Source organism: Vidua chalybeata, chromosome 2 (assembly GCF_026979565.1).
Source record: "Vidua chalybeata isolate OUT-0048 chromosome 2, bVidCha1 merged haplotype, whole genome shotgun sequence".
In the NCBI taxonomy this organism is placed as follows: Eukaryota; Metazoa; Chordata; class Aves; order Passeriformes; family Viduidae; genus Vidua; species Vidua chalybeata.
The window spans coordinates 60270944-60298860 of NC_071531.1; the positions used below are offsets into that span (position 1 = coordinate 60270944).

At 43.5% G+C, this 27917-nt stretch overlaps 1 protein-coding gene across 2 annotated transcripts; it reads right to left on the reverse strand.

The window, feature by feature from the left end:
* WNT11 (Wnt family member 11) lies at nt 1–27838 on the reverse strand. 2 transcript variants are annotated; one of them, XM_053934992.1, is made up of 7 exons: nt 27791–27838; nt 23864–24084; nt 14520–14755; nt 13833–13946; nt 13669–13748; nt 11910–12202; nt 1–1402 (listed from the first exon to the last, which is right to left on the reverse strand). In XM_053934992.1, the coding sequence occupies exons 2-7, from the start codon at nt 23944–23946 to the stop codon at nt 1228–1230; spliced, it is 981 nt and encodes a 326-aa protein (XP_053790967.1). In that variant the 5' UTR covers nt 23947–24084; nt 27791–27838; the 3' UTR covers nt 1–1227. The 2 variants fall into 2 exon arrangements, with proteins under 2 accessions (XP_053790967.1, XP_053790966.1); XM_053934991.1 differs by having other exon boundaries at nt 13669–13946.
* Nucleotides 27839–27917: the final 79 nt, after the last annotated feature.

Here is a 27917-nt window from a genome sequence, read left to right on the forward strand (position 1 = left end):
GTAACTTCAGCATTTATTCCATACTATTGTTAATGCTTGTTTATAATATAAGGATATATTTATGTAGGAAGTAAAGTAGATGAAAGCACAAGATATAAATATCATACAAAAGAAAAATACAAATGAAAGTATGTACAGCCACAGATAGTGGTTCTCTGCTGTGTCAGGGCAGAGCCACATGGAGAACTGACACATTCCCATTTCTTCCTGCTGTGAATAGCTGCTGACTTCCATAGCTGTACTCCCTACAGCCTGGACTGCTCCACTCTGCAGTTTCCTGAGGTTGGACCAATAGTTTTGTGGGGGAAGAAACTAGTGGCGTATTTCCCCAAGGACTTGATGGGTCAATGTGGAAGAATGTCAGTGACTAAGGCTATCACACCCAAAGGGCAAAGAGATAGAGAGCATGAGCTTGCTTTTTTCCTTTACTTTCCCACTAGATTTGGATTTCACTTAGTTATTTTATCCTAAAGGCTCCACTGCTGTCTTGTGGACCCCATAAAGTCCTTCTCAGCCTACCCTACTCTCACTGCCTCCAGGATTCCAGGGGATTTTTCTGGCTGAATTTTGTCCAGCCTGGACAAATCAAGGATATATTTTCCTTCAGCAATCAGTTCAAAGTTGCAGACATGTGTAAAACAAATATTAAAATTAGCTGTTCATTTCAGGGGATTGACCTGAAATCTTTTCACTTTTTTATCACATAGAGTGGATGATTCTTTGCTGAAAATTAAGTTTTTGGCAACAAAGGCAGTTATTGCTGAAAAGTTGTAGCATTTTCCCTTGTGGGATGGTCCTAATGGAGACACTACCTGTGCTAGAAGGCATAGGTAGGTGTGAGCCTTAGTTACTGTCAAACAAATAGTGCCTTTTTTTCCCCCCAGGGAAAGTTTCTATATTTATTTCTCAGAATACTAAGGCATTTGATTTCTGGACATCATTGGCAACCATAGGAAATATTTTGGAAGAAGATACCATCCCAAATGAGGTTTTGTCTTCTCAGAGAGTATTTTATTGCTGGGGAGAAACATTTGTGGGTTTGTTGCTTTTTGAGAGGTTTTTTTCTGTTCTTATTTCTACTGGTATGATTGTTGATTTTCCTCCTACCATCTCTCCTCAAGTCTGTGTCTTTACAAGATAAATGATGTCTAGTCAGGGTAATGCTTTCTCTGAATAGTGCTGGGGTGCCGCTGCTGTCTTAGCTCCCAGGTGTGCAGAGGAGAATTTTCATTTGCACACATATCTCTCGACAGTCCTCTCGCACTTTTTACAGGTCACATAGCAGCACCAGTGATATTTGCAGTGGCAACGCTCCACCACTTTGTCCATGTAGGGGTTGTAGCCTCTACCACAGCACATCAAGTCGCAGCTGTCACTCCCATTGGAAGTCTTGTTGCATTGTCTGGAAAAAGGAAAATGCTGTGAGCAAGTGCACATTCCTGCTGGGTTTCCCAAACCACTGCTGTGTGGTGTTGCTGGGCCTGACAGCTCTGCAAGGCACTGGGTGAAGCCAGCACAGCAAACACCCAGCCAACAGCCCCCCATGCCTGCAAGGGTGGCAGGGGAAGCCCTGGGCTGCAATCACACAACCTGCTATGATACCCAAAATAACATTAAACTCTTCTGACTCTCAGTTTGGGCCTGGCAGCATCCAGGCTGCTTGTCCGCTGGGCCAGCCTGCTTCCACATGAGCAGACAAGTAAAGCTATTGGAATACCTCCACAAGAAGAACCAATCATTCCAAACAATTGGTGTTCCCAGGCAGGCTCCAAAACTGTCTGAAAGGAGCTGGAAGAAGATGGCACCCTAAAGAAAAAACACTGGTATTTGTCCACCACTGCCTAATCTGAAAAGGGAGAAGGAGGAACCCTACAGCCAGATAGTATTTGAACAGGCTCCATGCCAAGGATTCCAGGCTGGGAAGAATCCTGAGCAGGTTGTTACAGTCACTATGCAGTGCTGATCCTATCAGGGAAATCATAATTGATACTAGCAGGCCTGGACTGTGCAGCTTTTTCTCTTTGATTTTCTCCCATCATGGCATGAGCAGCTGGGTGGTTGGCCCCAAAACACCCTGAGCCCTGACCCAGGAACAGGAAGTCTGGCAGGAGCACAGGGTAGGATGACAAGTCACCAAGTATTACAGACTTTCACGGCTTGTTTTGCTTCTGCTTTTAATTAAAGACAGACTCAGTGGGATAAATCAGCTATTGTGTTGGGTTTCCTCATTTTGTCTGCTTGCCAGTGAATGGTTTGAGGTTTTCAGAAGCAACTCCTTAATTGAGGAATCTCTTTCATTGATCTGTTCATTACCATTTCACATCTGTCCTCAAAAAACATCTATCCCATTTCCTAAAATACTCCAGTATTCACTGGACATGAAAGTGTACCAGGCGTTGAATTTTGAATGCAATGAACCATGTCCTAGAGACACCATTTCTCCAGACTGTAAAGACAACCGAGGATGTAAGTGTTCCTGTTTGGTCAGATGCTTGCGCTTTTTTGATGTGTACCCAACACCATGGGGCTGTGAACTTGATGGAGTTTTGAAACTACTGTAAGAAAGGTGGTTTATTGAGGGGGTAATTGCTGACATATCTCCTAAATCTTTTTCTGTGTGGCTATTTTTTGTCTATTTTGGACAGAAACACTCTAAGGCTGCTTTGGGGCAGGAAGAGGAGAGCAGCGTAAGTTGGACCCTTGAGCTAAGCAACTGTTAATAGGTGAAAACGAATCCATGAGAATTATAGGAATTGCTCATGAGGTAATGCTTTAGGAGAAGTTATGGGATTAGTGAAGTGTTGAGATTTTGTTCTTGCTCTTCTTTAAGTTTTTCTGCCTCCTGTTTGTTATTCTGATTCACATTCCTCTACAGGTTCAGTGTTTAAAGTCCCCCAAACCCACTCTCATTCAGGAATGTGTGTAAATATTTAAAAACCTTTTAAAGCCTCTACCGAAGCTGAAGTGTGCAGCCACACTGAATGTGTTTGCCTAACGTTGAACCAAAGGCCTTGTTAGTGCCCTTGTGAACTGGGCCCCTCCACAAGAAATCTCCAAATGACTCCTCATAAATGTATTCATAAATGTGTTAAGTATTCAGAGCAAAGGTTCAAATATAGGTGTGTTGACATTAGAAGAGGGAAGGGTATTTTTCAACCTTACTCAGCTTTGCTAGTGGATGGAAATGTTGTTTCCTGGAGGTTCACCTAGGAAGGATGAGGAATCTGCAGAAGCGTGGTGAGGGATGTGCAGTGCATCCATGTCACTTCATGCTGGGAGCTCACTAAAATGGCCAAGAAAAGGGGGGTCCACTCTGACTCCAGCTCACCACTGAGGACATTCACTCCCCAAACATACAAAGTACACAGCAGTGATATTTACCCCATTCAAATAGAAAGCAAAGCTTTTCTACCTGCTGTGCTGGGACCTGGGATTCTCTCTTTCCCTCCATCCACTCCTGTGGTTTGGAAAAGAAAGAAAAAAAAAAAAAAAAAAAAAAAAAGAAAAAAAGAAAAAAAAAAAAAAGTGAATCTAGTAGAAGATATGCCTTTCCATATACCTTCCCCATTGCCCAAAGTCTGAAACAAAGAAAGGAAAAAAGAAAAATCTTATTAAATAAATCCTCAAATTTCCCTCAGTTTGGTATCAGGAAATAGGGACATTCAGAATGAGTGGGTTGAATAGCCAAAACAAAGTTTTGACCCCATCATAAACCTATATGGGCTTTTAGAAAAATTTCCTGACAATGCCACTAAGTAGAGATTTTGTTTTCTGTTTTAAAGCATAGGCCTGGATATGAGTTAGATTCATTTTTCATTAAACAAGATGAAGCAAGTAGTTTCTCAGCCAGTGGGGGAAGACAAAGAACTCCAAAGACCAGAGTTTACCGACAGAAGTGGCCCTGAACATCAGTTTTCAGAGCCTGCGGCTGTGATCTCACTAGGCTCCCCACTGATGGGTTAAATTCAATCTCATTTGTTTTGAGCCTGGTCCAGCACAATTCCAGCAACTCAGAGAAATGCCCTCCTCCTGAGCCTTGGAGAGAAAACATGAAGTCAGGTGATTGCATTGTAGCACAACATTGTAACCCCTAGAAGCACTTGGAAGACTTTTGAGAAATTATGCTTCAGCTGTAATCCCAGCCACAGTTCTGGCTCAAGAACAGGCTTTTACATTGTCACAGTGCTTATTTCTTCTTCAAGAAGGGAGAAGGTCAGCAGCATTGGCTAGACAAATCCCACTCAATATGCCTGTCCAAAATGTCCCCTTTCCAGCCCTCATTTGCAGAAGCACTGCAATACACCATACAGCCTCATCATGGGGGTGGCTCCTCAGCAGAGGTGAAGGAGAACACTCTAGAACTTCTAAGAGTCTTCCCCCAGATGGAGAGGAAGGATTTTAATTTTAAAAGGGGGAGATCACAGAATTATTTTGGTTGGAAAAGACCTCTAAGATTGATGAAATCCAACTTAGCAATGTAACACAACTTCATTGTGAATCCCTATTTACTCTGTCCCATCAGCAGATAGAAGGATACAGTTTTTGTTTTGGTTGCACAGCTGGCACCTGGGATCCAAATTGAGGCCAACTCTCTACTGTCACCTATGATTATGACATATAATGACAGGGATGAGATACCCACTGGAACTTCACTCCATCAGTCCTATTGATAAGAACTTTTTAGTGAGGATATTAAAAAAGTCATTCTGGGGCACAGCAACTGCCTTTCTGTCCCAGTGCATCTCCCAGTGGATGAGGAAGATGCTGTTACAGGAGTAAAACATAAACCTAAGCACTTTCTGTAGTCCTTTTTCTCATGCACTGCCAGCACCTGAGCTGTTGCATGATGATAGAAGGGATGTTCCTTCCTTGACATCTCATCCCCTTGGCTGTCTGGTTCCCTCAGCCCTTTCTGATCACAGGGAAACCACCTGCCTTCATGAACTCCAGCAGTCCCAAATCCCAGAACACAGTACTGCTGTGTAATGTTTTTTCTCTCTTTTAAATCAAATTCCTATTTATTTCTTTGGTGCCCTTTGCTCTAGCAGTGTCAATTAATAAAGCAATATATAAAAAAAAGAAAGAGAAAAATAATTCAAATCCCTCAGGAGATATATAACACAATGGACATTCCTAAAAATACATCAAGGTCACAGCTTCATGTAAGATTTTGAGGGCAGTATCTTATCTACTTTTAAATTGCATTCTCATCCACAAGGAATGACTAGAGACTGGCACTAAACAACTGTACAAGAAAGAATTATCAGCATATGTCAGTGAGGAGATGTTAAGAGAGATCCTGGCATTAGCCTGTATTTTCATTAATGAGAAGTTGAGAGTGAGCTTAAAAATTTGGGGATAATGCTAGGGAAGAAGGAGTTGAAGATATTTTGTGACAGTGGATTAAAGTGCAAAGTAAGCAACACACTTTGAGAAAGATCCAGCTAAAAGTGGAATGTTCCCAGGTCAGCCAGAGGAGCAGTTCAAACAGTAGAAAACAGTGAAGGAATTGATTTAGAGAAGTATGTTAAAAGAGGTGTCTTCCCCTCTATAAAAGATTATTGCTACAAGGGGAGAGAAAAAAATGTTCTTTATATGTCAAGGAAAGAGGACAAGAAATTATTAGTTTTATTTTAGATTATGTTTTATTTAAATTTTGATTAAGAAAAGCCTAACACTGAGGATAGTAAAACCCTGGATCAGGTTGTTTAGGGAAACTGCTTTTAAGACCAGAGTAGAGAAATGTCTTCAGTAACAGCCTAGGTGGTGTCAGTTCAGTCTTCCTCCTGGAAAGATCAAGGTCCATGGAAAATCATTCCCAGACCCAGTTTTCTCTAACTCAAATGCCATTTGGTTGCAGAGGGACTAAATGTGGTTAAGAGAGCTAGATTCATTACCCATTGCAATTTTACTGTGTGAAATTATTCTTTTTACAAATAAATTTATTATTCACAAACCTGTTCAGGAAACTTTATGATCAAATCCAGGTCTCTCAAAGTAGAAAGAATTCAATCTTCCCCACACATTAACTACAATAACAAAAAAATGCATAGCTGGCCAGCTGAAATGGGCGCCAGCTGCAAGCATGTTGCCCTGAGAAAGAAGGAATAACACCTAAATAAGGTGGGAGAAACAGAAAGCAAATGTTTTTCTAGCTTTCATAAAATCTTAGAATAGTTTGGGTTGGAAGGAACCTTAAAGGCCACCTAGTCCACCTGAACCCCTACTATGTACAAGGGCATCTTTAGCTAGAGCAGGTTTCCTCCAGTTCTTCTGGGACACTCACAAAAGCATTATTTGCTATTTCTTATTTAGAATTTGTTAGATCTCATTTAAAAAAATGGTAGTGTATCTGATAACTGTTCCAAAACCGACTATCATTGAACATATTATAACTTACTCAAAGCTCATCTTATCCTGTGCCCTCATTAACAGAAACTAAAAGAAGCTGTAACAAAAAACAAACATCAAATGCTGTTGTCTATCCATAACTACTACTCTTCCCCAGCTACATATTTTAATAATTTTTTTGGCAGAGTGCTTCTGCCAAAAAATTTCATTGCCTACATAAACAAAGACTCACAGAGTGGTTTGGGTTCGAAGGGAACTTTGGAGATCATAGCATCATAGTCTAGAATCATTAAGGTCAGGAAAAGCCTCCAAGACCATAAAGTCCAACCCTGGGCTCAATACCACCAAGTCCACTAAACCATACCACAAAGTGCCATGTTCATTCATTTTTTAAACACTTCCAGGGCTGGTGACTTCCCTGGGAAGCCTGTTTCAAGGCTGAATGAATCCATCACTGAAGAAAATCTTTCTAATCTCCCTCAGCACAACTTGAAGCCATTTCCTTTGCTGGTTTCCTGGGAGAAGAGACCAACCACAGCCTGATTACAATCTCCTTTCAGGGATTTGTAGAGTGTGATAATGTCTCCCCTGAGCCTCCGCTTCTCCAGACTCAACAATGCCAATACTCTCAGTCACTCCTTGTATGACTTATATTCCAGACCCCTCAAACAGCCATTCTCTGGACACACTCTAGCACCTCAATGTCTGTCTTGGAGTAAGGGCAGCAACACTAACATAGTACTCAAGGTGCAGCCTCACCAGTGCTTGGTACAGGGGAACAATGTAGTCCAAGATCAGCCTGTTCCAACCCCATGCCATGAGTAGGGACACTTTCCACTGGTTGTCCCAAGCCCCATCCAGTATGGCCTGGAACATGTCCAGGGATAGGGTAGCCACAACTTCTCTAAACAACCGGTTCCAATGAACAGCCTCACAGGGAAGAATTTCTTCCCAATATCCCATCTAACCCTGTTCTCTACCAGTGGGAAGACATTCCCTCTTGTCCTGTCACTCCAGGCACTTGTCCCAAGTCCCTCTCCAGTTCCCTTGGAGCCCCTTTAGACACTGGAAGCAGCCTTAAGGTCTCCCCAGAGTCTTCTCTTCCACAGGCTGAACAACCCCCATACACAATACAAAGGATATTTCTGGGGCAGCAAGAAAAAAAGTGATATCAAGGGCTGCCACTGAACGCTGAAAACTGAGTAGCAGATGCATGCTCAGCCAACTTCATCTATGTTCATATCCAAGAAAGCATACCAGTCTAAGACATTTCTGACTAATATTTTATATTGGAGTAAAGAAAGAATATGTGAGCAAGGAGCAGCCACCAGAGAGTGGCCACTCACTCCTTGCCACAGTGAGTCAACTGAGGAGTGGTGACTGATCAACCCAGCTAAGCTGCAGTTTGTTGCAGCCTGATTTCTGCAGCCTAAGAGAGCTCCTTCCCACATTTGGCTTGATTCCAAGACTGCTCTGGGAAAGATCAGTAATAAACAGCTCTGTTATCTCTGCAAGGTTTCAGGGGCTGGATATTTTTGCATGCATGGCAGAATTTCCTTTCCTTGGATTCATTAAGGAGACTTAAATAGCCTTTGAAACTTGATACATTGCACCTGCTTATAAAGAAGATTCATATTTTTGCTTCTTTTCTCAAAAAAGAGATCTCAATTTTATAATCTGACATTATTTCTCATTTACTCAAACATGGCAGTGATTTTTTCAGGCAGGAGCAACTGAACTACTTCATTAAAAGATGAAAAAGTGCTTTTTTCCAAGAAATCTCTGAGAAGGGGAATATTTACATTTCTTTCCCAGTAGTTGATTTGTTGTATTGAAAGTTTTACTTGCAGCTTAACAGATCAGCTTCTTTAGACTTTTCTCCAGACCATTTTTAATTAGTTATGAAAGTGTGATGGTGGTATATAAGCAGAGTTTGGCTGGAGTCAGTGTGGCAGTAAGCCTTGTTTACAGGAGACTTGGATACTGATTGCAAAAATCAGCTCCTTAATCAGCTTTTCAGCACTTCAAAGAGGCGTCAAACCTCAGGTTTGAGTTTAGTTACATGACTTTGAAATCTGGACATACCCTGAGCACTTGGAGGCATGCAGATTTCCAAACCATTTCTAAATTTCAACAAGCTAAGAATGTCCAAAGTGTCTTAAAAAAATGTTTCAGGCTTGTTCTGAAGAAGGCTTTGAAATCCTTTCAGGAAAGGGCTCTAAAAGGCTTTTGAGTAATCGAGAGCTCATTTTCTGAGTTGATTTTCATATGGTTCATCTACAAAGTAATTCCTTTTCCTGCCTGAAAAGCACACAATAAGTCTACATAATATGATCCTTCACATTAGAGGGATCACCAATTAGAATATCCTTTCCACCCACCTGGCAGTGTAGAATTGTTTCCTACAGCATACAGAGAACCCTAACACATCCAAGGTGTTGCAACTTAACCATCAGCTTCCATCCTGTTTCCAGCATGCTATGAGCAAGAACCAGACCTTGGGGAGAGAGAGGAGGAAAAAGACTTTCCCTGGATATGCTGCAAAACTGCTCATTTTTTATCACAAAAAATGCATCAATATGAATATTTAAATCAAGGAAGAGGGAAAGGGGGTGTTAGTGGCATATTTCCCCCTCCAAATCCATTTGGAGGCAGAAAGCAAGGCTGGAAAATACTGAAGATGCCCAGATCAAAGTCTCCTGAGCTGTGGACATAGGGGACTGTACTATACAGCCCAGGCATGGACTGGCCTCTGCACCCAGAAAGGGGCCAGAAAGGATATGGGAAGGTGGTTGAAAAGAGAGTATTCCAAATAAGAGACCACAGCAGAAAAAAAAACAAAACAAACAAACAAACGAAACAAAACAAAACAAAACAAAAAAAAACCAAAAACAAAAAACAAAACCCTTTTCACTTCATTGGCATGACATGACTGGCCTTAAACTGGCCTTAAAAACCAGACAACTTGGAAACAGTGGGATCTACCTCCAGAAAATTTTGATGTGCATAAAGATAAAATGTTCAAATGCCTCCAGGACATGACCCATTAAATAAAAACATGTTTGAACTATTGCCATGTGAGCATTTTTACATCATTCTGAAGCATGAACCACATTTTGCCATGCCCTCTCTCTAACAGCATTCCTTTTGTGCTCCTTCTACCTTATCCCTGTAATTAGACATTATCTCTTCAGCCCTGTGGCAGGCTGGAACAGAGACACCACATTTAAAATGCATTTAGGCACCCTCTTCATGAAAGAAAAATTGCAAAGAGAAAAAAGCATCCATGGGAGGAAGAGACTAGGGAAGATCTCCCTTTCCCTGCTCCTCCCAGGAAGCATGGACCAATCTTCAAACACACTGTGTGTAGTTTACATTTATTTCCTCTAGTAATTTAGTTCAGGAAAGGAGTTGCTCTGGCTTGTATAACACATGCCAATTTTGAAATACCAGGCATCTTCCCAAGAGGCTGCAGATGGACTGTAATGAAAACAAACCCAGTTACACATGACCTTAAAACTTGGCCTGAGTGATACCTGAAGCTCAACATGGGACTATCTCACCCTCCTCCCCTCCCATGGCCATCACCATCTTGCACATCTGAGAATGACGAGTATTTTTTGACAAGTTCCTTTTGAAAGTCATCCCCTCCCGCCTTAATATCTTGGTCTTCTAAATCCTCACTCAATCTCACTTCCTGTGGACCCTTGGCTGGCAGGTTCACAATCATGGCTGTCATCCATCTCAGGATAAACGGATGCCTGCAATACACATTTTCCTTTCCTCAGAAGGAAAAAAAAATCATTCAGGACCCTGACATATTTTTCATCCCTAGATGGGATAAAAAGTTGAAATCTGCTGTAAAATAAGGTTAGATGAAGAAGTCACATCTCCATGTCCCCTGAAAGGATTTCAGCTCAAGGAAAATGTTTTACTTGGCAAATCTGTAATGAATTCAACTTTGTTTTGACACAACCTGTTCATTTAATGCAATTCCTATAAAACTAATTTCCAAATAATCTTCACCTTTTTTTTTTTCTTGCAAAACAGAAAGGCACAACAAAGAGGTCATTTTCAAGGCACAAATATGTCAAAATCCATACAAATCCACAAAATCTTCACTTCCACTAAGATGACATTTTCTTTCAGAAACCTGTTTCAATACATGCTTTTTCCTAGCTATTCTTAGTGACTTACAAACATCTTCACTTGATAAAAAATGCTCTACTGCTGAATTGGTGATAAAGGCCAGCCTGGTATTCCCACCACAGAGCTGTCAGATACATGCCGTTGTAGAGCAGTCCAGACATTGAGGTCAGAGGATACAGGACTGTCATAAAACATCGGGACAAAAAAGACAGTCTTGTCTCACTCAGCTGTCTTGTCTACTGATCCAGTTACATGCTGATGCAGAATCACAGAATCATTTAGGCTGTAAAAGCCCTCTAAAATATCAAGTCCACAGCACTGCCAAGCCCACCCCTAACCCATGTCCTCAGCTGCGACATTCCCACATGCATATTATATAGTTTATCTTGTCTGCATCTGGGTCATTTCATTTCAGCAAAATCTTCTCTCCATTGAACCATAATGGTCCGAATACAAGTATATCCACTACATTAAAAGGAAGGCATCCCAAAATAGGCCAGGCATATACTCCTTGCCACTTGCCTGAGCATCCACCATGAAATAACAGAAAGAGCAAAGAAGAATTATGACAACTATCTAAAGAAAGGTAAACCAGCCAGAGACATTGAAATCCAGCCATTGCAGCCACCTAACAAAAATTAGGAAAATTCTGGAAACATACACTTTTTTGGCTGTTGATGGTTCAGCTCTAGAGAGATCAGATGGGTCTGCCCACCTAGAGATGCTCAGATTGTTGGAATATTGAATTAGTTTGTCTTGGAGGAAATTAAACAGGTGGTGGGAAGAGAAAGGCATGTCTGTTGCTTGTGAAAGGGGACAGTATGCTGCCCAGTGGAAGTTGGGCTTGACCATAATGACCTTAAATCCCCAATATTAATGCAATAAAGAAATTCCTCTGCAGAGTCACAAGCAATACAAACACACCTGGACCTTTAATATGCAGTAGAAGAAAAAAAAATTAAATATCATCTTTGCAGTTTTGGGGTGGTTTTTTTTTTTAAGGCAATCTAGGAATGCTGGTTCTAACTGGATTAACATTTGCCTGCTTAGGGGAGCCTTAGAGTAACAACTCTTCTAATCAGCAGTGACTGCAAGAAATTACTGAGACTCAACACAGTATAAAGCAGCTGCTTGGTCCTTACAAGTTCCTGTGGAGGTAAGCTGCCCAGGGAATTTTGAAATGTATCTTGTGCCTGATTGTGTAATGGAAAATGTGTCAGCAAGCCCTGCCTTGGCCACAGCCATCATTAAAGGGTTAGGAATTGGTAAACCATATTGTATGTTAGAGATGTGCTTTACCTGCATGTACATGTCACCTCCTTGATTGCCCCTTATTCATACATGTTCCTCTCTTGCCCTTTCCTCTTTGGGGTCAGAGTACAGTGAGTACCCACTGCAGAAGTCCTCACCTGTCCTGGGTCCCATGTGACCCCACTTTTTCATTCTTCATGCAGAAATCAGGTGAGCTCTGCAGGTAAATCAGCTCTGTCTCTTTAACTGGCCTGATATCAATGTCCTTCGGCACAAGGTATTTGCGCGTGCCCATGGGCCGGTGAACAACCTTGGTGGCAGATAAATATTTGGTTTTGAGGTCCAATGCAATATCTCGCAATTCTTGAAGGCCTTTCCAACAGGTCTTGATAGAGCATGACCCAGAAACTCCATGGCACTTACATTTCATTTCAAGAGAGGCTTTCAAGACCTGCAAAAAGGAATGCAGAAGTTAGGAAATGCCCTTCTCTTACAGCCAAACATCCCACAAGCTTGCTAATGAAGGTACTTCCTTATGAGGAACTGCTATAGAAAAGTACTGCTGTTCTCATTTCTGCACAGGCAGTCTAGAGTAGCTACTTTGAAAGCGAATGAGATCCTACAGCTCTTCAGTGATCACTATCAGTCCAGGATTACTTTCACAAGGGCTCATTTGTGGCCAGAAGACAGAAGAGTATTTTGAATTTTGATTAGATATCTATATTGGGCTGCATTTCCACCCTCTAAATTCCTAAGGAGATGAATATCAAAACATTCCATAAAAAGATAATTAACATCAATATCAACCTCCAGCAGCTTTGGGTTTTGGTAAGAGAGATGTCGTGGCTTTGTTGAATTCAGTGCACTCTCCCCCTGCCTTTCTGCTAGTCATGGGGCCAAAATAGCCTTTTACTTTGATTCTGTACTATTCTCATTTCAGTGGGACATGGCAGGATGCTGCCAGGAAGGGCTGAATACACCAGCCATGGCAACGCAATATCCCAAACAAAAATTTGCCCTTTGCAATTGAAACAAAAAAAATCAAGACACTAAAAAAATAAAATAAAATTTAAGAAAAACCTCAAACCCCAAGCAAACAAACCAAATAGCGTGGGAATAATATTAAAAAAAAAGAGCCAGAGAGGGAAACTTCAGCATGGTTGTGCTATGCAAAGGTGGACTCAGCCTGTAGCTACACAGCAAGCTCCCAATGAGCTCAGCATGCTCCAAGTTTGTCTGCACAGGCAGCCCTGGAAAGACCAAGCTGTGCAGTAGGAGCAGTCTATGGAACCACTGGAGCCTCAGATATGAGTGCAGGGGTCAGTTTTATAGCCTCCCCATCCATTTCTTCAGTTGTATGGAGGGCTGCTATAGGGATTTGCACATCAGTGCATATCAGGCATTGCACATGGAAAATATCCCACCACTGGATGCAAGCTGTGGCAAGCAGCTTGTGCCAGACATGAGAATAATCACTAGCATAGCAATTTAAAAATGAAAAAAATCCTCCCTCCTGCCTGCAGGGATGGCTGGAGGCAGCTGATGCTGGATGCATCTGGCAAATGATAATCCTCCATATTTACACAGCACTTTGCCCCCACAATGCCCTTGGCAGAGCACGATGGGACCCAACCCCACCACACCTCCTGGGGTAGGCAGAGCCAGAGCAAGCATTGACTGTGCAACAGGTAGCAATGAGACATCCCACCCACAGTTAAACAGGGCTAATAATAGCATTTGGGACACCCTGAGTCATAGGATGAGTTATACAGCTACAATTTTCAGCAGGCTAAAGAACTTCAGAGCAATCTTTCAGAAACCTGCTCCTTTCACTAGCTGATAGAGACACTGAACCTCATCAAGTGACCAACACTACAGATGATTGTACAAGTACAATAACTCTTGTGAATTTGTTACCTGTCTCCCTACTTCACTGTTGTGCAGATGCATCAGTTTATTGGCTTGTGATCCTGATTTTTTCATCTTCATGGGAGCATCTGAAAATTTGGACCCCATGATAAGACCATAGTTGAGGTTGTCTGCACATCCTCCCCATCGATACCCAGGTCCAGGTGTCTCACCTGGGATGGGACCACAGGAACAGCCAGGGAGGTCCCCGGTGGTGCAGGCTCTGGCAATGGTGTGGCTGATGGCAGCAGCAGAGAGGGCATATACAAATGCTGACTCCCTTGTGCCTGAAAGAGACAAGAACACCATCTCAGCCTCCTGGGCCAGATAAACATTCTCCAAAAAGAGACTCACACAGTCTGTGTCCCACAAAGTAGCCAACACACCAACTCACTGCAGCTGAGATGTCCCATGGCACCACTAGTTTGGAGCACATCTAAGTGAACTCTTCAACATAAGAAAAAATCCAAGCAGGGCAAGGAGTCACATGGATTCAGGCATCTTGTTCATTGTGGTGTGATTTGCTCTTGGAGCATGTGGTTAAGCCCTCCCGTGGACTCTCCTGCCTCCTTTTGCTACTGTGCTCATCCCATGACTCCCAGTAGGATGAGCAGACCAGAATGGTGGTCTGCTTTGTAAGAGTTGTGGTAGACAAGGTCTTGGATCCAAGAGCTTCTGGGCATGACTGGCACCGTAATGATGAATGTGGTCTCAGAGAACAGGACAATTAGGCTTTGTCGTCCCTCCATGGCCTCCCAGGAGCAAGACCCTTCCTGTCTCCAGCACACACACACACACACACACACACAGAGGCTGACTCTACTGACTCCAGTCCCAACTGAGCCAGCAGTGCTGCTTACCTCTCTCTAAGTCCAGCAGGTAGTTAGGAGCCAAATCTATTGAAGAGCAGTTCCACCGCATGTCTGAAAAAGTTTTACGGCAGGTCTTTATCACTTCCCGTGCTGCCTGAATAATGGTCTGCATTAACTCCAGGTTGCTGTGGCACAGCTGCACCTGAGAAACCACCAGGCCTTCAAGCTGCTTGCAGTGCTGGGTTTGATTCAGGGCCAAAGCCAAAGAAGTCTTGGACAGAGCTCTGAGGAAACAAGCACATGCAAAAAAGCATTAAAACACAGTCTAGTCGCCTATGCTCACCTGACTTAATTAAAGCTTTCTGTAAACAGGTGCTTAGATAAAGCTGGTGAGAAAGATGAGCAACTATGAAGAGTGATTTATCTCATATAAAGTAGGTGTTTAAGGTAGGTGGGAAGAAACACCCTTTCACAGTGTGCAATTCTCTCCCTTATTGAGGGGAGTCTGCACAAAGCTCCAGGGGTATATGTCAAGTCAACTGCATGTGTAAATCCTATGGGGAAGGTTTTTTGCTGAAGAATGAAGAGCACAGACCTCCCAACAGAGTGAAAAATGACCCAGCAGTTCCATGATAAACGAAATCTGGATTCTCCAAGACTGTGGTATTTGGGGAAAAAAAGCAACGTTGGTGTTATCAGTATTTTGTATTCAGCATCTGTCTCACACACTCTCAAAGGATTATGCTAAATGTCATGTAATTAATTATGGAGAAAATCCCTGCAAGGCCTAGGGAAAAATCATCAAATTTGCAAAACATTTGCTTTCACTTAGAGTTAATGCCAAGGTCCTCTACTGATTCAATCATTGTTGCAGATAGATAAGTCTGTTTCTCTAGTTTCCAAAAACCATAGTGCAAAACCTGAGTGGGAGTATGTGCAGAGAGAGTACCACAGTCAAATCTGAAAAGGGATCCATGAATACCAGCACATATGTTACCATGGAAGACAAGAACATCCCACAGTGGTTGTTCTTCTACTGTCCAATTGCCAACTTTTCCAGGTTGAAAAAAGAACAAATGCTGACATGCATCTTACATGCCATACTCTTCTTCCCTGAGCACCCACAACTATCAGCAGAAGCCTAGTGTGTAACTCTATTTGTATCTTTTTGGCTATCTTAGGGTAGTCATAAAAGTTATGCATTCCCATAAAACAACTTTCTAGCAGGCTGGATCAATAATCTGACAGCATCTGATCCTGGCAACACAACTGTAACATATATTTCCTTCTGTCCTTGTTAAATGTATTGGCTTTCAGATTCATCCCAAGCCATCTCAGTTAGTTTGGCTTATTAGCAAACACATTTTGGGGTGCATTTCATTTATTACTGTAACATCCACATTCTTCAGAAGTTAAATGAGATGGAAACAGAGCTAAAATTGAGCCCTAAAAAAATCTGGAGGTATTAAATCCTTGCTGGGGATGAATAGGCCTGCACTGACAAATTCACAGGTGACTGGGAGTTTGGCATTTCTGGCACTAGATAAACAGCGGCAAACTTGGAAGGGAAACCACCGCTCTGCCAGCCATATAAATATATACTTCATACTCGTATTTAAATGTTCCATTAAACATACTGCAAGCAGAAGTCATCACTAGTGAATTTCAAGAGAAAGGAAAAAGTGGTGGACTTGGCAGTGTTAAGTTACTGGTTGGACTCAATGATCATAGAGGTCTTTTCCAACCTAAATGATTCCATGATTTAATCATGAGAAATTCTGCCCTGGAGTTCACCTCGTTCCCAAACATACTGGTGTTCATACAATGTTCCTTGTTTGGAGAGGGGCCCCTCCAGAAGGCAACTCATCCTGCCTTAGATGTGAACTTGAGCTAGTGGAGAAAAAACTTGTTGGTGATATACTGGGTGTTCAGGTATCTCGGAGAGATCATGACCTTAAAGATAGAGACATGAGTCTCTGAATAGTATGACTGTCACCTGACTGCAAACCTCGACAGTGTGGACCTCACAATAGTCCTTCAGGATCCTTTAGCTCATGGAAAGCAGAAAGCCACATCTAGGAAGTAGTTAGCCCTTTGTGCTTTTTAGATCTATAGTATGATACCATCATGACTTAGAAGTGCTCATTTTCTGCTCCATATAGGAAACTCAGATACCGAGAAGGGACACAGGCATCTGAATGGTATAAACACAGAGCTTGAATGAGATATGAGCACTTGACACCAGGAATCTGTGAAAATTTATCTCAGAAGCCTATCAGCAACTCCCAGGAATGAGCTGAAACACAGATCAGGCAAGAAGCCAAAGTAGCTCATCAGTAATAGAGTATAAATGATAAAAACTCCAGCTCGGCATGTCCCAGCAGGAAGGGAAGCAAGCAAGGTGTGGCGGGAGCAGTGAGGGAATTTCACACCCTGAGCTTCAGGCAAATGAGGAACATTCCAAGTCTCTGAGAGAGGCTGTACTATAAGGCAGCAGCTCAGTTTTCTAATAAGACGTGTTGAGCAGCACTTGAGAGGCCTTGGAATGTTTTGGCTGGCCCTCCAGAAGGATGCATATATCTCCTAGGTCCTACACTACATTTTCTGATCCTTCATAGAGGTCTTCAGCCTCTTTAAAGCACCTGGAAGGCTACATTGAGGTATCCCTATCTCACTGTTACAGACAAATAATGAATAGCATGAATAACCATCTACAGGTAGGGATGAAAGCAGAATTCACACTGAAACTCATCCTCTGTGATGAAACAGGATGTGATGCAATGAGACTGTATTATTACAGATGGCTTGAAGTGATCACCATTATAGAAGCAGTTTTATAGTGCAACAAGAAAACAATTTACTTCATGAAAGAGGGAAAATACCTTCTGATTGGTGAGAACTCAGTAAATGGCAGCAATGGCTGTTTGTCATAGAATGAGCTGAGCTCCAGGAAGCCTACCAAGAATAAAACTGCAAGATGCAGGAAGGTGTTTTTTTAGCATCTCCCAGGCCTGAACTTCATGTCTTTGCTTATGAGAACCTCTAATTGGAAACATCTCCAAGCACTGGGAGGAAAAATTAAAAGGTAATGGAGATGGAAAAGAAAACTCAGTTACTGTAGTCACTTGCTGAGACTGAAACTTGCATTTATAAATCAGAGATCAGGAATGTGAGAGGCCTATTAGGTCATCTATTCCATCCCCTGACAACCTAGGTTTGCCCAGTCTCTGTCCTACATTTAGGAATATCTTCTTCACTACATGTCACTCTAAACTCTCCCTGTGGAAATGCACCACCGCTCCCTGATTTCTAAATTCTCTCAGCATCAGGGGATGGACACCCACTGCCTGCAACGCCATTATTGGGAAAACAAAATATCTATTTGTGGAAAGAAAAACATCCCAGGGGAGAGGCTGGTCCACGGCAGGATTTGGTGGTGGGTCTCTGGCCTGTCTTCACACAGTCTCCACTGATCACCAGCACTGGGAGGGAAACTGGAGCCAATGGGACATTGCCAGCCTAAAAATCCAGCCCTCAAGGGCATAATTAGAAAAAAACCCTTCATTACTCAACCTGGGAAAAAAATGCCTGACAAACATCTTTCTGTGGATTCACACCTTTCATCTGAAAAGGGGATTTTACCTGCTTTCCCCCTAGAAATGCTGTTTTTCAGTTTCATCCTGATAATATTCTCACTTAATTCTCCTGCCCCATCCTTCCTTCTCCAGACAACCAAGGGGTGTTTATTTCACGGTTTTTAAAAATATACATATTTGATCCATCCCTTTAAATAAACAGGGTCTAAACCAAACATCTCCTAATCTATATATAACACAGCAGGTCCTTCAATTGAAGTTCTGGATACTGACAGAAAACCATGAACATAATTACAGAGGAAATATGCATAGATGGATCATGACATTTGTTTACTCTTTTATTATCTCAGACAGTTATTAAATTCATTTGAAAACATTAATGCTCTGCAGTGTTAGGTCCTTTGAGAGGTATGGGCCCATTCCTGCATGTTTGGGCCCCATGAGAGGACTATTCATAGAAAGTGCAGGTTAGGAAGAAGCACCTTCAGATGTCAGCAGATATCAATGAAAGTCATATATTGTTTGGTTTACAAGGCACCCTGTGAGTAGGACACTGCTCCTGGTCAAGTCAAAGGGAGAAAAACTCCTTCAATTGAGCAGCAAAGCATTGGTGTCTTTTAAAACACCCTTGAAGGGTGGAAGAATCTTCTCCCTGAAGGCATCTCTGCACTCTCCCTTGTGTGACATGATCTGCAAAAGTCTCACAAAGGGACTGCTGGTGAAACCGTGAATTTCTACTCCAAATTACCAGCTTTGCTTTCTGAAAAGGCATTTTTTTAATATCTATTCCTAAACTCCTTAATCTTGCAGGGATGTGGGTGACACAAAAAGATTTAGACAAAATTACGTGGCTGTGGAGAGTGAAGTATGTGGTAAACATTAATAAAGAGAGGAAGAGATTGAGGGTTCTTTTTGTATTTGATCTCATTGAAGGTTTTTAATCTGCAGATTAAAAACTCATTTTCTCAGGTTTTCATCTGGAAAAGGCTTGCAGGGGTGTTCCAATACCATTGTCTAAGCTTCTGGTAGTCAAAGGCAGCCCATGCCCCTGCCACCCTGCCCTGCATCAGTTCCAGCCTGGAAAGACACCATATCCCCTGGTAAATGTTTCCCCTGGTTCTGTAAGTGTTTTTTAAACAGAGAAGTAGGATTCATATGAAAAAAAAAAAAAAAAAAACAAAAAAAAAAAAAAGAGAGAGAAAAGAAAAAAAATAGAAAGAAGAGGAAGAGGGAGAGAAGTGGGGTGGGGTGGGAAAACCATCTCTGAACTAAAAGCTTAAAATAAGAGCTGTTTTCAGATATGGTGCCAAATTCAGTGCTGGCAGTAGTAGGCACAAGGCTGTTGACTTCATGCCCAAGCTTGAATGAAGTCAATGCCAGCAGTGAGCTGGCTCACTGAGTGCCAAGGAAGGCCATGGATCCTTGTCAACTTTTCCTGAACTGCCTATGGAGCGAAGAGCAAACTTCAAAGACATGGTATTCCCCTTTCTTCACCCCCAGCCTACTCCCCTCCTGCCATCCCATCCTGCAGTTCTTTCACAGCAGCTCATCTAGCAGTCTCTTGCCAGGCAGGCAGTCTCCTCACAGGCACCCGTGTCTTCACGTCCCAGCTCCCTCCCACTACTTATTGAAGGGGAGAAGCAGGAGCTGCCAGGAAGCACAAAATCTTTCCATTTTCTCCCCTGCTTTTTGCTGGCTGCAGAAGGGCTGCTCAGGGTTGGTCGGCTGGGGGACATCTTATGTTCACCAAAATGTGTGGTTAAGCTACCTGTCGCTTCTGAAGGGCTGCAATTTAACCATAGGAATTGTGCAGCAATTACTGGGAATGGAGCTTACCTGGGGATTGCTCCAGAGCACATGACATATAATTGAGTCACCACAATGGGGACAGGCAGAGACTTCCTGAAGTGACCAAGCTCCACCTAAAAATGATGGTATTCCTAATGCCATGCTGGCATTTTTTTTGCCAGGCAATTCCTAATTGCCATCCTGGGCATTTTCTACAAGCCGTGAAAAAAAAACCAACGAAAAAACCCAACAAACCAAACAAACAAAACAAAGAAAAAAAACAAAAAAAAATACTAAAAAACAAACAAACAAACAAACAAAACCCCACCCCACCCCCCAAAAAAAACAAAAACAAAAACAAAAACAAAAACCAAACCAAACAAACCCCCAAAAAAACGAGCCCAAATCACTTGCTGTGTTTGGCTTATTTACAACCACATTGAAGGAGACATTCAGTACAGAGGGACAGAGGAGATGCCAATCCCTGTGGAGGCAGAAGTGCCTCAGAAGCTACTCTGTGCCTGGGCATCGCAACATCTGCACACCTTTGGGGCATGCACATCTGGCTGCAGTTCCCACTAATGCTCATCTGTTTTTCAGTTCTACCCAAATAAGTTGCTCTAGCACCTGCTTGGTCAAACCCAAACTCTCCTGGGAAAGCTAAATGGATTGCAAAAGCAGATGGGGAAGGTGATAGAATTACTAGATGCATTGGCCCTAAGACATGTCTCATGGAAACCAATGGCTGCCTCACCTTCCCAGCCACTGTGACAAAACAACACTGATCACCACAAAATTATGTAACCTCCCCACATACCTGCTTTGCTGTAAGGATGGGAAAGTGTTTGCAAAAATAAGACGCAAGGTCTCATATACATTGATGAGAAGGCTGTATCTCCACAACAATCCTAATCCAGCAAAGATCTGGAACCATACTCTGGAGCCATACTCTGGCTTTACACCTGAGTAGCTCTCTGGAGCTTAGATGAAAGACCACAATATATGAAATTTCTCCAGCAAGAGAAATGTATACAAGAGCAAGAGCATGTGTACAAGATGCTTACTGTCCACACACCATGATGGATGTTTGGTGGGGCCCAGCATCAACTTCCAGCAGATGGGGATTTGGACCACAGAACTCATAAAAATAAGCCAAGCAAAATAAAATAAATAATTTCTTTTTTTACCTTCTCCCTGCTTTTAATAATTTTCAGGGCATATTTGTGTTACTGAGAAGTCCTAAATGGCTGAATATTGTGTTTTTCTTCCTCCCCTCCCCCTGCAATTACAGCACACACTGAATCAAATTAAATTTTCCATCACCTTTCATATCAGTCACTCCCTCATCTCCAGGCTGGTGAAACCCACCTCCTTATCTCTCCCTTCCCCTCCCAAATCCTCTTTGAATCTCACCTCTGGCAGCATGTGTACAAAAATAATGCAGCAGGCAGACCAGTGAGAAAATCCCACAACTGAAAACATCACATAGCACTTTCCTCCTTCTTCATCTCCTTCTTATTCCCCACCTCTCTGCTCATGAGCAGAGAAGGAAGGAGCAGATTTCAATTGTACAGCACCCAGAATATGAGTTCAGAGCTGGGATATGCAGGTTTGAGGTATTACTCAGTATTTGGTACTCTGTTTGCCAAGAACTTACCCATGCAGTTTCTAAGGACAGTCCCTGAGCCCCAAGAAAAAAGAGTGATGGGGAGCGGGGAAAATTAGCCTGTGTTTCCACAGGAAAATAAGGGTGGGTAAATGAGGAGAAAGAGCAAATGAAAAAAAAAAAAAAACAAACCAACATAATTTTGTGAATTTCCAGATGCCATCATCCCAGTTGCAAAGTGCTGTGGACAGAGAGTGCAGGTCTCTGCCAGGTTTTAAACAGGTGTGAGGGGAGCTCAGTGCTGCATCTACATGCCATTCATGCTTCAAATACCACTTTAATCCTAGCTTTCATCTTTCCCACTCACTTTTTGATAGGGGGGATATGTCTGCTGGGAAGTAGAGGAGCAGCAACTGTGATGTCTTGCTTCCAACTGCTTCTCCCCCCACTCATCCCCGAGAGCAACCCTTGCAGCTTAACCACTTAACAGCCAGAAGGCTGCTTTTGACAGCAAAGCTATTAGGGACCTTTCCCTGCCTCCCAGCATTTTTCATGTCTGTGGCTTGTCACCATACTATTAGGTTCCTTCTGGAGCTCATCTCACCCTTGCCCTTTGAAGGAACCCGAGCTCTTCACTCATGATTAAGCGTCTTGCCTAAGTGGGACACCAATGCCAAGCATATGGACAAATCCCTCCAGTCAGTTATGGTTCTACACATAAAAGCCCTGCTGGACCAGGGTGCCACAAAACAGCTTTATTTCTGTGCTGCATAGAAATAAATGTTGCAAAGGACATGAACATGTTGCTAAATGTCCTTCAGAAAGGAGATGCCTGCCTTTCCTGGTGCTGGATATAGGCAGAGCTGAGACCCTAAATACTGGAGGAAGTTGGCAGAAACAAACAGCTGGGTTATGTAATTGAGCTCTTGCTGACTACTACAAGGTGTAAAGCCAAGGCAGTGAAGAGCAAACCAGATCCTTACTCTCCTCTACTTCCAAGATAGTCCTTAGAGTATGGAGACAGCAGATGAAAGATTATGGAATGGTTTGGGTTGGAAGGAACCTTAAAAATCATCTAGTTCCTATCTTCCTGCTATAGGCAAGCATGCCACCTTGAAAGATGCCCTAAAGCAGGTGACTATTCCTCCCACCTGACCAGGTGCATTTAAACACCATATGGAGAGATTCACTATGCTTCTCTTTATGGATATAAAAGACAGATGTGTGACCTCTGGCAGCTCCCTGCAGTACACAGCATTGCCAGAGGCTATCACTTACATTTCTGTTGGATATCTCTGTTTGGAGAAGACGAATCACCATCTGGAAGATCCTCTCTTCCCTGACTGCATGATGGGGAGTAAAAACACTGGCTCCAATGGGATACCTTAATTTGCAGATATCCAAATTTAAGCCTTTATAAAAGCTGGCATGAGTAGAGCTTCAAATGACAATGATCGGAACAGCAGAATGGCAATTAGACATAGCATGAAGTCTGTAGCAGAAGGAGCAGCAAAACAGGAACCTCTTGTCCAAGTTTCACCACCTATCCCAAAGATCCTTGCTTCAATGCACTACAGGATCTTCTTGGCATTGTATATTATTGTGCCTTTTTTTCTACCGAAGATGCTTGTTTGAGGCAAACCCATATTCCTGTATTTATTTTGTGCCCAGCTCCAAACCCAAGTAGAAAAGACAGATCACTTATCAAGGTTGTGAAACCAGATTTGCTTTGGAGTGGCCTGTTTGTTTATTTTGCAGCAAGCAACTAACTGATGGCTTGTTTAAGCAAAGAAATGATATGGTGATGTTTTCACTTTGCAGTACATTGCCTCCAAGGAAACTCAATCCTGATTAGACCATAGTCTTTGGTATTTCTTCACCTTCCTCCCCGCTCCTCACCTCATTTTAAACACCCTTCACAAAATCCAAAGGTTAAAAGGTCCACAAAAAAAACATGTTATCTGTCAAGCATCCTTTGTGGTTGGAGATGGGCAGCATTATCTCAGCTGCCATCCCCACTGCTCTCAGTTCCTACTCAGCACAACCAGTGGTCCTGGTGGGAGAGTTTCCCAGCATAGCAGGAGCTAATGATAGAAGCTTCATGAGCTACTTAATGAATGCTCATGTGAGCATTCAAGTGTGTGCTTTTCCCTTGGTATCAATGAGGAGAAAAAAAACCCAAATAAGCCTAAATCATGCATATTTTAGAAAGAAGATGGAGACATTGTTAGCATAAGCCCATAGTACACACACTTGACATCAATCAATGCCTGGAGAATTGCAGTGCTTGCTGCTCTTTAAACAGTTTACAGCATGCCTCAAGCAGCAGTTGTACAAACAGGTAAGAGACCAGCAATTCCTACAGAAACATTAAAAATGCAGAGATAGAGCCAGATACTTACATCCATTTTATCCCATAGCAAAGCCCTGTCTGCAGAATCAACAACAGAAAACCAGCTAAGAAAAATCGCAGACTTGGCTTCATTTTCTCCACTTTCGCCTGCTAGCCAAAGGAAATCAGCTTCTTCAAATAAATTTTTCAAAAAAAAAGTGGTTTTCTTAATATTTTGTGCAATGTATTTTCCTTCAATTTGGGTATTGCTTGTTCTTGGAGACGAACAACCTGAAAGGAGAAAGAGCCCAAGCTACGGTTAACTCTGAAGTTTAGCAAGCCACTGAGAGAGAGAAATTGATTATCCAAATTGCAAGGGAGTGGCTTATGAATCATGAAACGGTTTGGTTTATCCCTTCTCAGTCCCCTCCCCTGCCAAGCCTTGATACAACCTTTCGAGTCAACAGACAGAGAAACCATATGGGTTGAATTACAGAGTTATGGTCTGATTGTGTGTTTCCATTTAACCCTGCACATGGCAAGACTTCATTTGCTGCTTCACTTTAGCGTTGTTTTTTTCTTCCCCTCTCAAAAAAGTTTGTGCAACTGCTTAGGAGGAAGAAAAAAGATAGATCTTTTAGATTAGCTCAAATCTTCAGCTATTCATCTCTCCCTTTCCTCTCTCCATATTTCTTTTTCCTCTCTCTTTTTCTGCAGAGAAGACAAATAATAAAAACTGCATTTCCCTACTTAATGCAGGTGCCCTCACCCTGCAGATGTTTCTCTCCGATCTGTTACAATAAATGTGTTTTGCTCTTTACCTTTTTTTTTTTCTTTTCTTCTCACCTCATTAACTCTCCCTCTCACTTCTTCCAAGTCCTTGGCACCTGGAGCTCACGGAAAAGGCTGAAACTTTGTAAACATAAAATCCCATTTTTGTCTCCAGGAAGCAGCAACAAAAAAGCTCTCAAGGATACCCCCACACCCCTTTTCTTTTTGTGTTTTTGTTTGTTTGTTTGTTTGGGTTTTTTGTTTGTTTTTTTTTTTTTTCCTTCTTCAGGCCAAACAGATAAACAAACCAGATGCAGGACTTTAATCCTTAGAGGAGTCCTCTCTGTCTCCAGGGCACGGCTTGCTTATTTTAGCAGCAGTATTAATAGCAGTAAATGGGTTTCCCTTCAGTTATTCACTTCAGACACTGCTCCGGGCTGCTTTTTGTGGTTGTTGCAGTGGTTTCCCATCCCATGAGAAAGACAACAGTAAAATAAACAGAAAAACCTGCCCACCACATCGCATCTCTGGAGTCTCACAACCCATTGCATAGCACACTGGCATACCCAAACTATAACTGTGCATTCCCCCATAACACCCCCTCAAAGAGGTTTGGGAAGAGACTGGGAATGGTTGGAGCAGTCAGCTTCACTTTGGGAAACCTCTTACCCTGGAAAAAGGGCATCCTACCTGATCCCCAGGTCTGGATTTGCCCAGCTGCAGCTTTCTGCCTAAATATTCCCATTTGGGGACCATTTGGGCTGGGGGGAATGAATATTTCTGAGTGTTTTCTCTGCCATCTGCAGCATATTTTTCTATTCAGGATGCTTTTTGGCTATCCCAACCCCAGTGCCTGGCATAAAGGGTTACAAGAGAAGTGCTATTATTACAAAGGATTTTAATAACCTCTAGGGGTGAGTTCCTGGCTCCCTTGAAGTCCAAGACAAAACTGACTGCCTACAAGGGAGGCAGGATTTCATTGCCATGGACTGTTTTTCTTTAATGCCCACTTGGATTTGGGTTTGATGCATCCCTTGAAGGCAGTGCTCTCATGAGCATCCAGGCATACATGCTTCTTGTTTCAGAGTATTTCTATATCTTTTAATCTTTGGAAGCCCTTTTCTTCCCGCTGCTCTACAAGCACACTGGAAACCTTCAACCCTTAATCCTGCCCATGCCTTTCAGTTTCTGTTTAGATATTTCAGACCCCTTATCTCACTCCTGTGAACTGCTGGACAACATAAGAGTCGAGTGTAAAATGTCTCAGAGGGTCTAAAACGTTCTCACTAAACCTGACTAGCCAACACCATTCTCTACTCTCCCCCCCTCCCTTGAAGAAGTCACAGTTTGAGGTTTTTTCAGCCCCTGGATTGGAAATTATCTAATTCCTCCATACCTACCCAAAGAACTGCAAGTTTTGCATGCAATTGCGCCCCTTTTATTTGGAGAGGTAATAATGCCTTTTTCCACTCAGTCCAACACAGATTACATTTGCAAGAGCAATTTGCAAGGAGACCGTGGGACACACTTTGTAGCAGATGTGATGTTTACAGCTCCGGCGAGCTCTGGGTCAGTGATCAAACCAACAGCAAGTGGCCTGTGGACTCCTAAAAACAGGAGCTGCTTTTAACTCAGAGCTCTCTTTTCTCTTCACCTCAAGGCTGTTTGCAGCCAGCCGCACTCTGGTACACAGAAAACACTCCCACCAGACACTTCCAAGACTCTGGACTTAGGGATGGGAGCAGGCAATTTTAACTGTACATTAAAGTGTGAGTATTCAGCTCACATTTTTCCAGTTTTCCCATCCAGGAAATAAAGACATCCACCTGACTCTCCTGCCAGCCTTCAACTCTCTCCAAGAGCACAGTAGCCTGGTTTAGGGGTAGCGCATCCCCAGATGACCTGCAGTGAGGAGTGGGAGCAGAGAAAAGGAATAGAGGGTGGTGGAGCTCTGCCGGGTCTCACTACTACATTGCTGCCTTCTGGAGCTTCCTTCTCCCCTGCAGCCCCTGGGTGTCCCCACTAACCTGCAGCCTCCCGGACTACTCTCTCCTCTGCAGCTCCTTGCATTGCCCTGCACATTTGCAGCTCCATGCCCCCCCTCTGCCATCAGCCCCTGGGTCTCCAGACTCCCTTCCAACTCGGGTGTCTCCTCTCCCCTGCAGATCATCGGGCACGGGTCTTTCCACCCACTAGGTCTCCTTCCCCCCTGGGTCCTCCCGTCACTCCTGCACTCACACTTCCCCTTGCCGGGTGCCAGGTCTTTTAATTCAGCCGCCGAATCTCCTCCCTCCCGGTTTCCCCCGGGTATCCCCTCTCCCTTGCAGTCTCCCAGCCTCCCCCCTCCCTTGCATTCCCTCTGTTCTCCCTTCCTCATGCATCCTCCCGGATCTTCCTTTTCCTTGCAGTCCTCCGGGTCTCCCTTCTCTCTTGCAGTCTCCAAGCCGCCTCTCTCCCTGGCATCTCCTCGGTCTGCTTTGCAGACTTCTAAGAATTCTCTCTCCGTCGAACACCCCAGGGTTTTCCTACTCCCATGCATCCTCTGGGATGCATCCCCACTCCTTGGAATTCTGTCCACGCCTCGCAAACCCCTGTTCTTGGCCAGCCCCGCACCTTCGGCGTTTCGAGGGGCTCCACTGAGCCGCTGTCCCCCTCCCACCTCTCCCGACAGTGGCTCGCACACCCCGACGGTCCCCACTTACTTCCGCCCGGGCCAGGCTGCGCGGGGACTGGGGCCGCTCTGGAGGGGCGGCCCCCGCTGCCGCCTTATAAGCGGCCCCCTCTACTTTCATATGCGGAGTGATGTCAGCTACGATTAGCATAACAAAAGGCTCCGCGCCCCGCGAATGCCCTCGCGGGCAGGCCCGGGGCCCCGCGGGTCTCCGTGCATCCCCCTCCCAGCACACCATCCCAGCACAGCCCCTCGGGAGCGGGGCCGGGCGAGGGGGAAGGGGGCTTGGCTGTGGCCCCCTGGGATGGCGAGGACCCAGAGGGACTCAATGGTGTTATTCTAATGAGCGGTTAATGATTAACAATGATTAGCAAGAAAAACAGCGAGTTCGTGTTTTCACCGAGCGTTCCTGGAGGTGCTCCGCGCTCGGAACTGAGCGACCGCTGCCCCGGGAAAGGACAAGGATACTTGTCGCGCTCCGTCAGGGAGATTTGGTTCTCCTGCGAGGGCAAGGAACCACCGCCCGGGGTAGTGTCTGCTCATGTCGTACCTCACCTGTCAGCCTGCTGTTAGCCTGCAGGTTTCCCAACCTCTTCTCAGATCTGTCTATAATCGGTGGAAAGAGCAGATGTTGAAGTCTGGTTTTTGCTTTCAGGTCGGTTTCGGGGTTGGAGGCTTGATG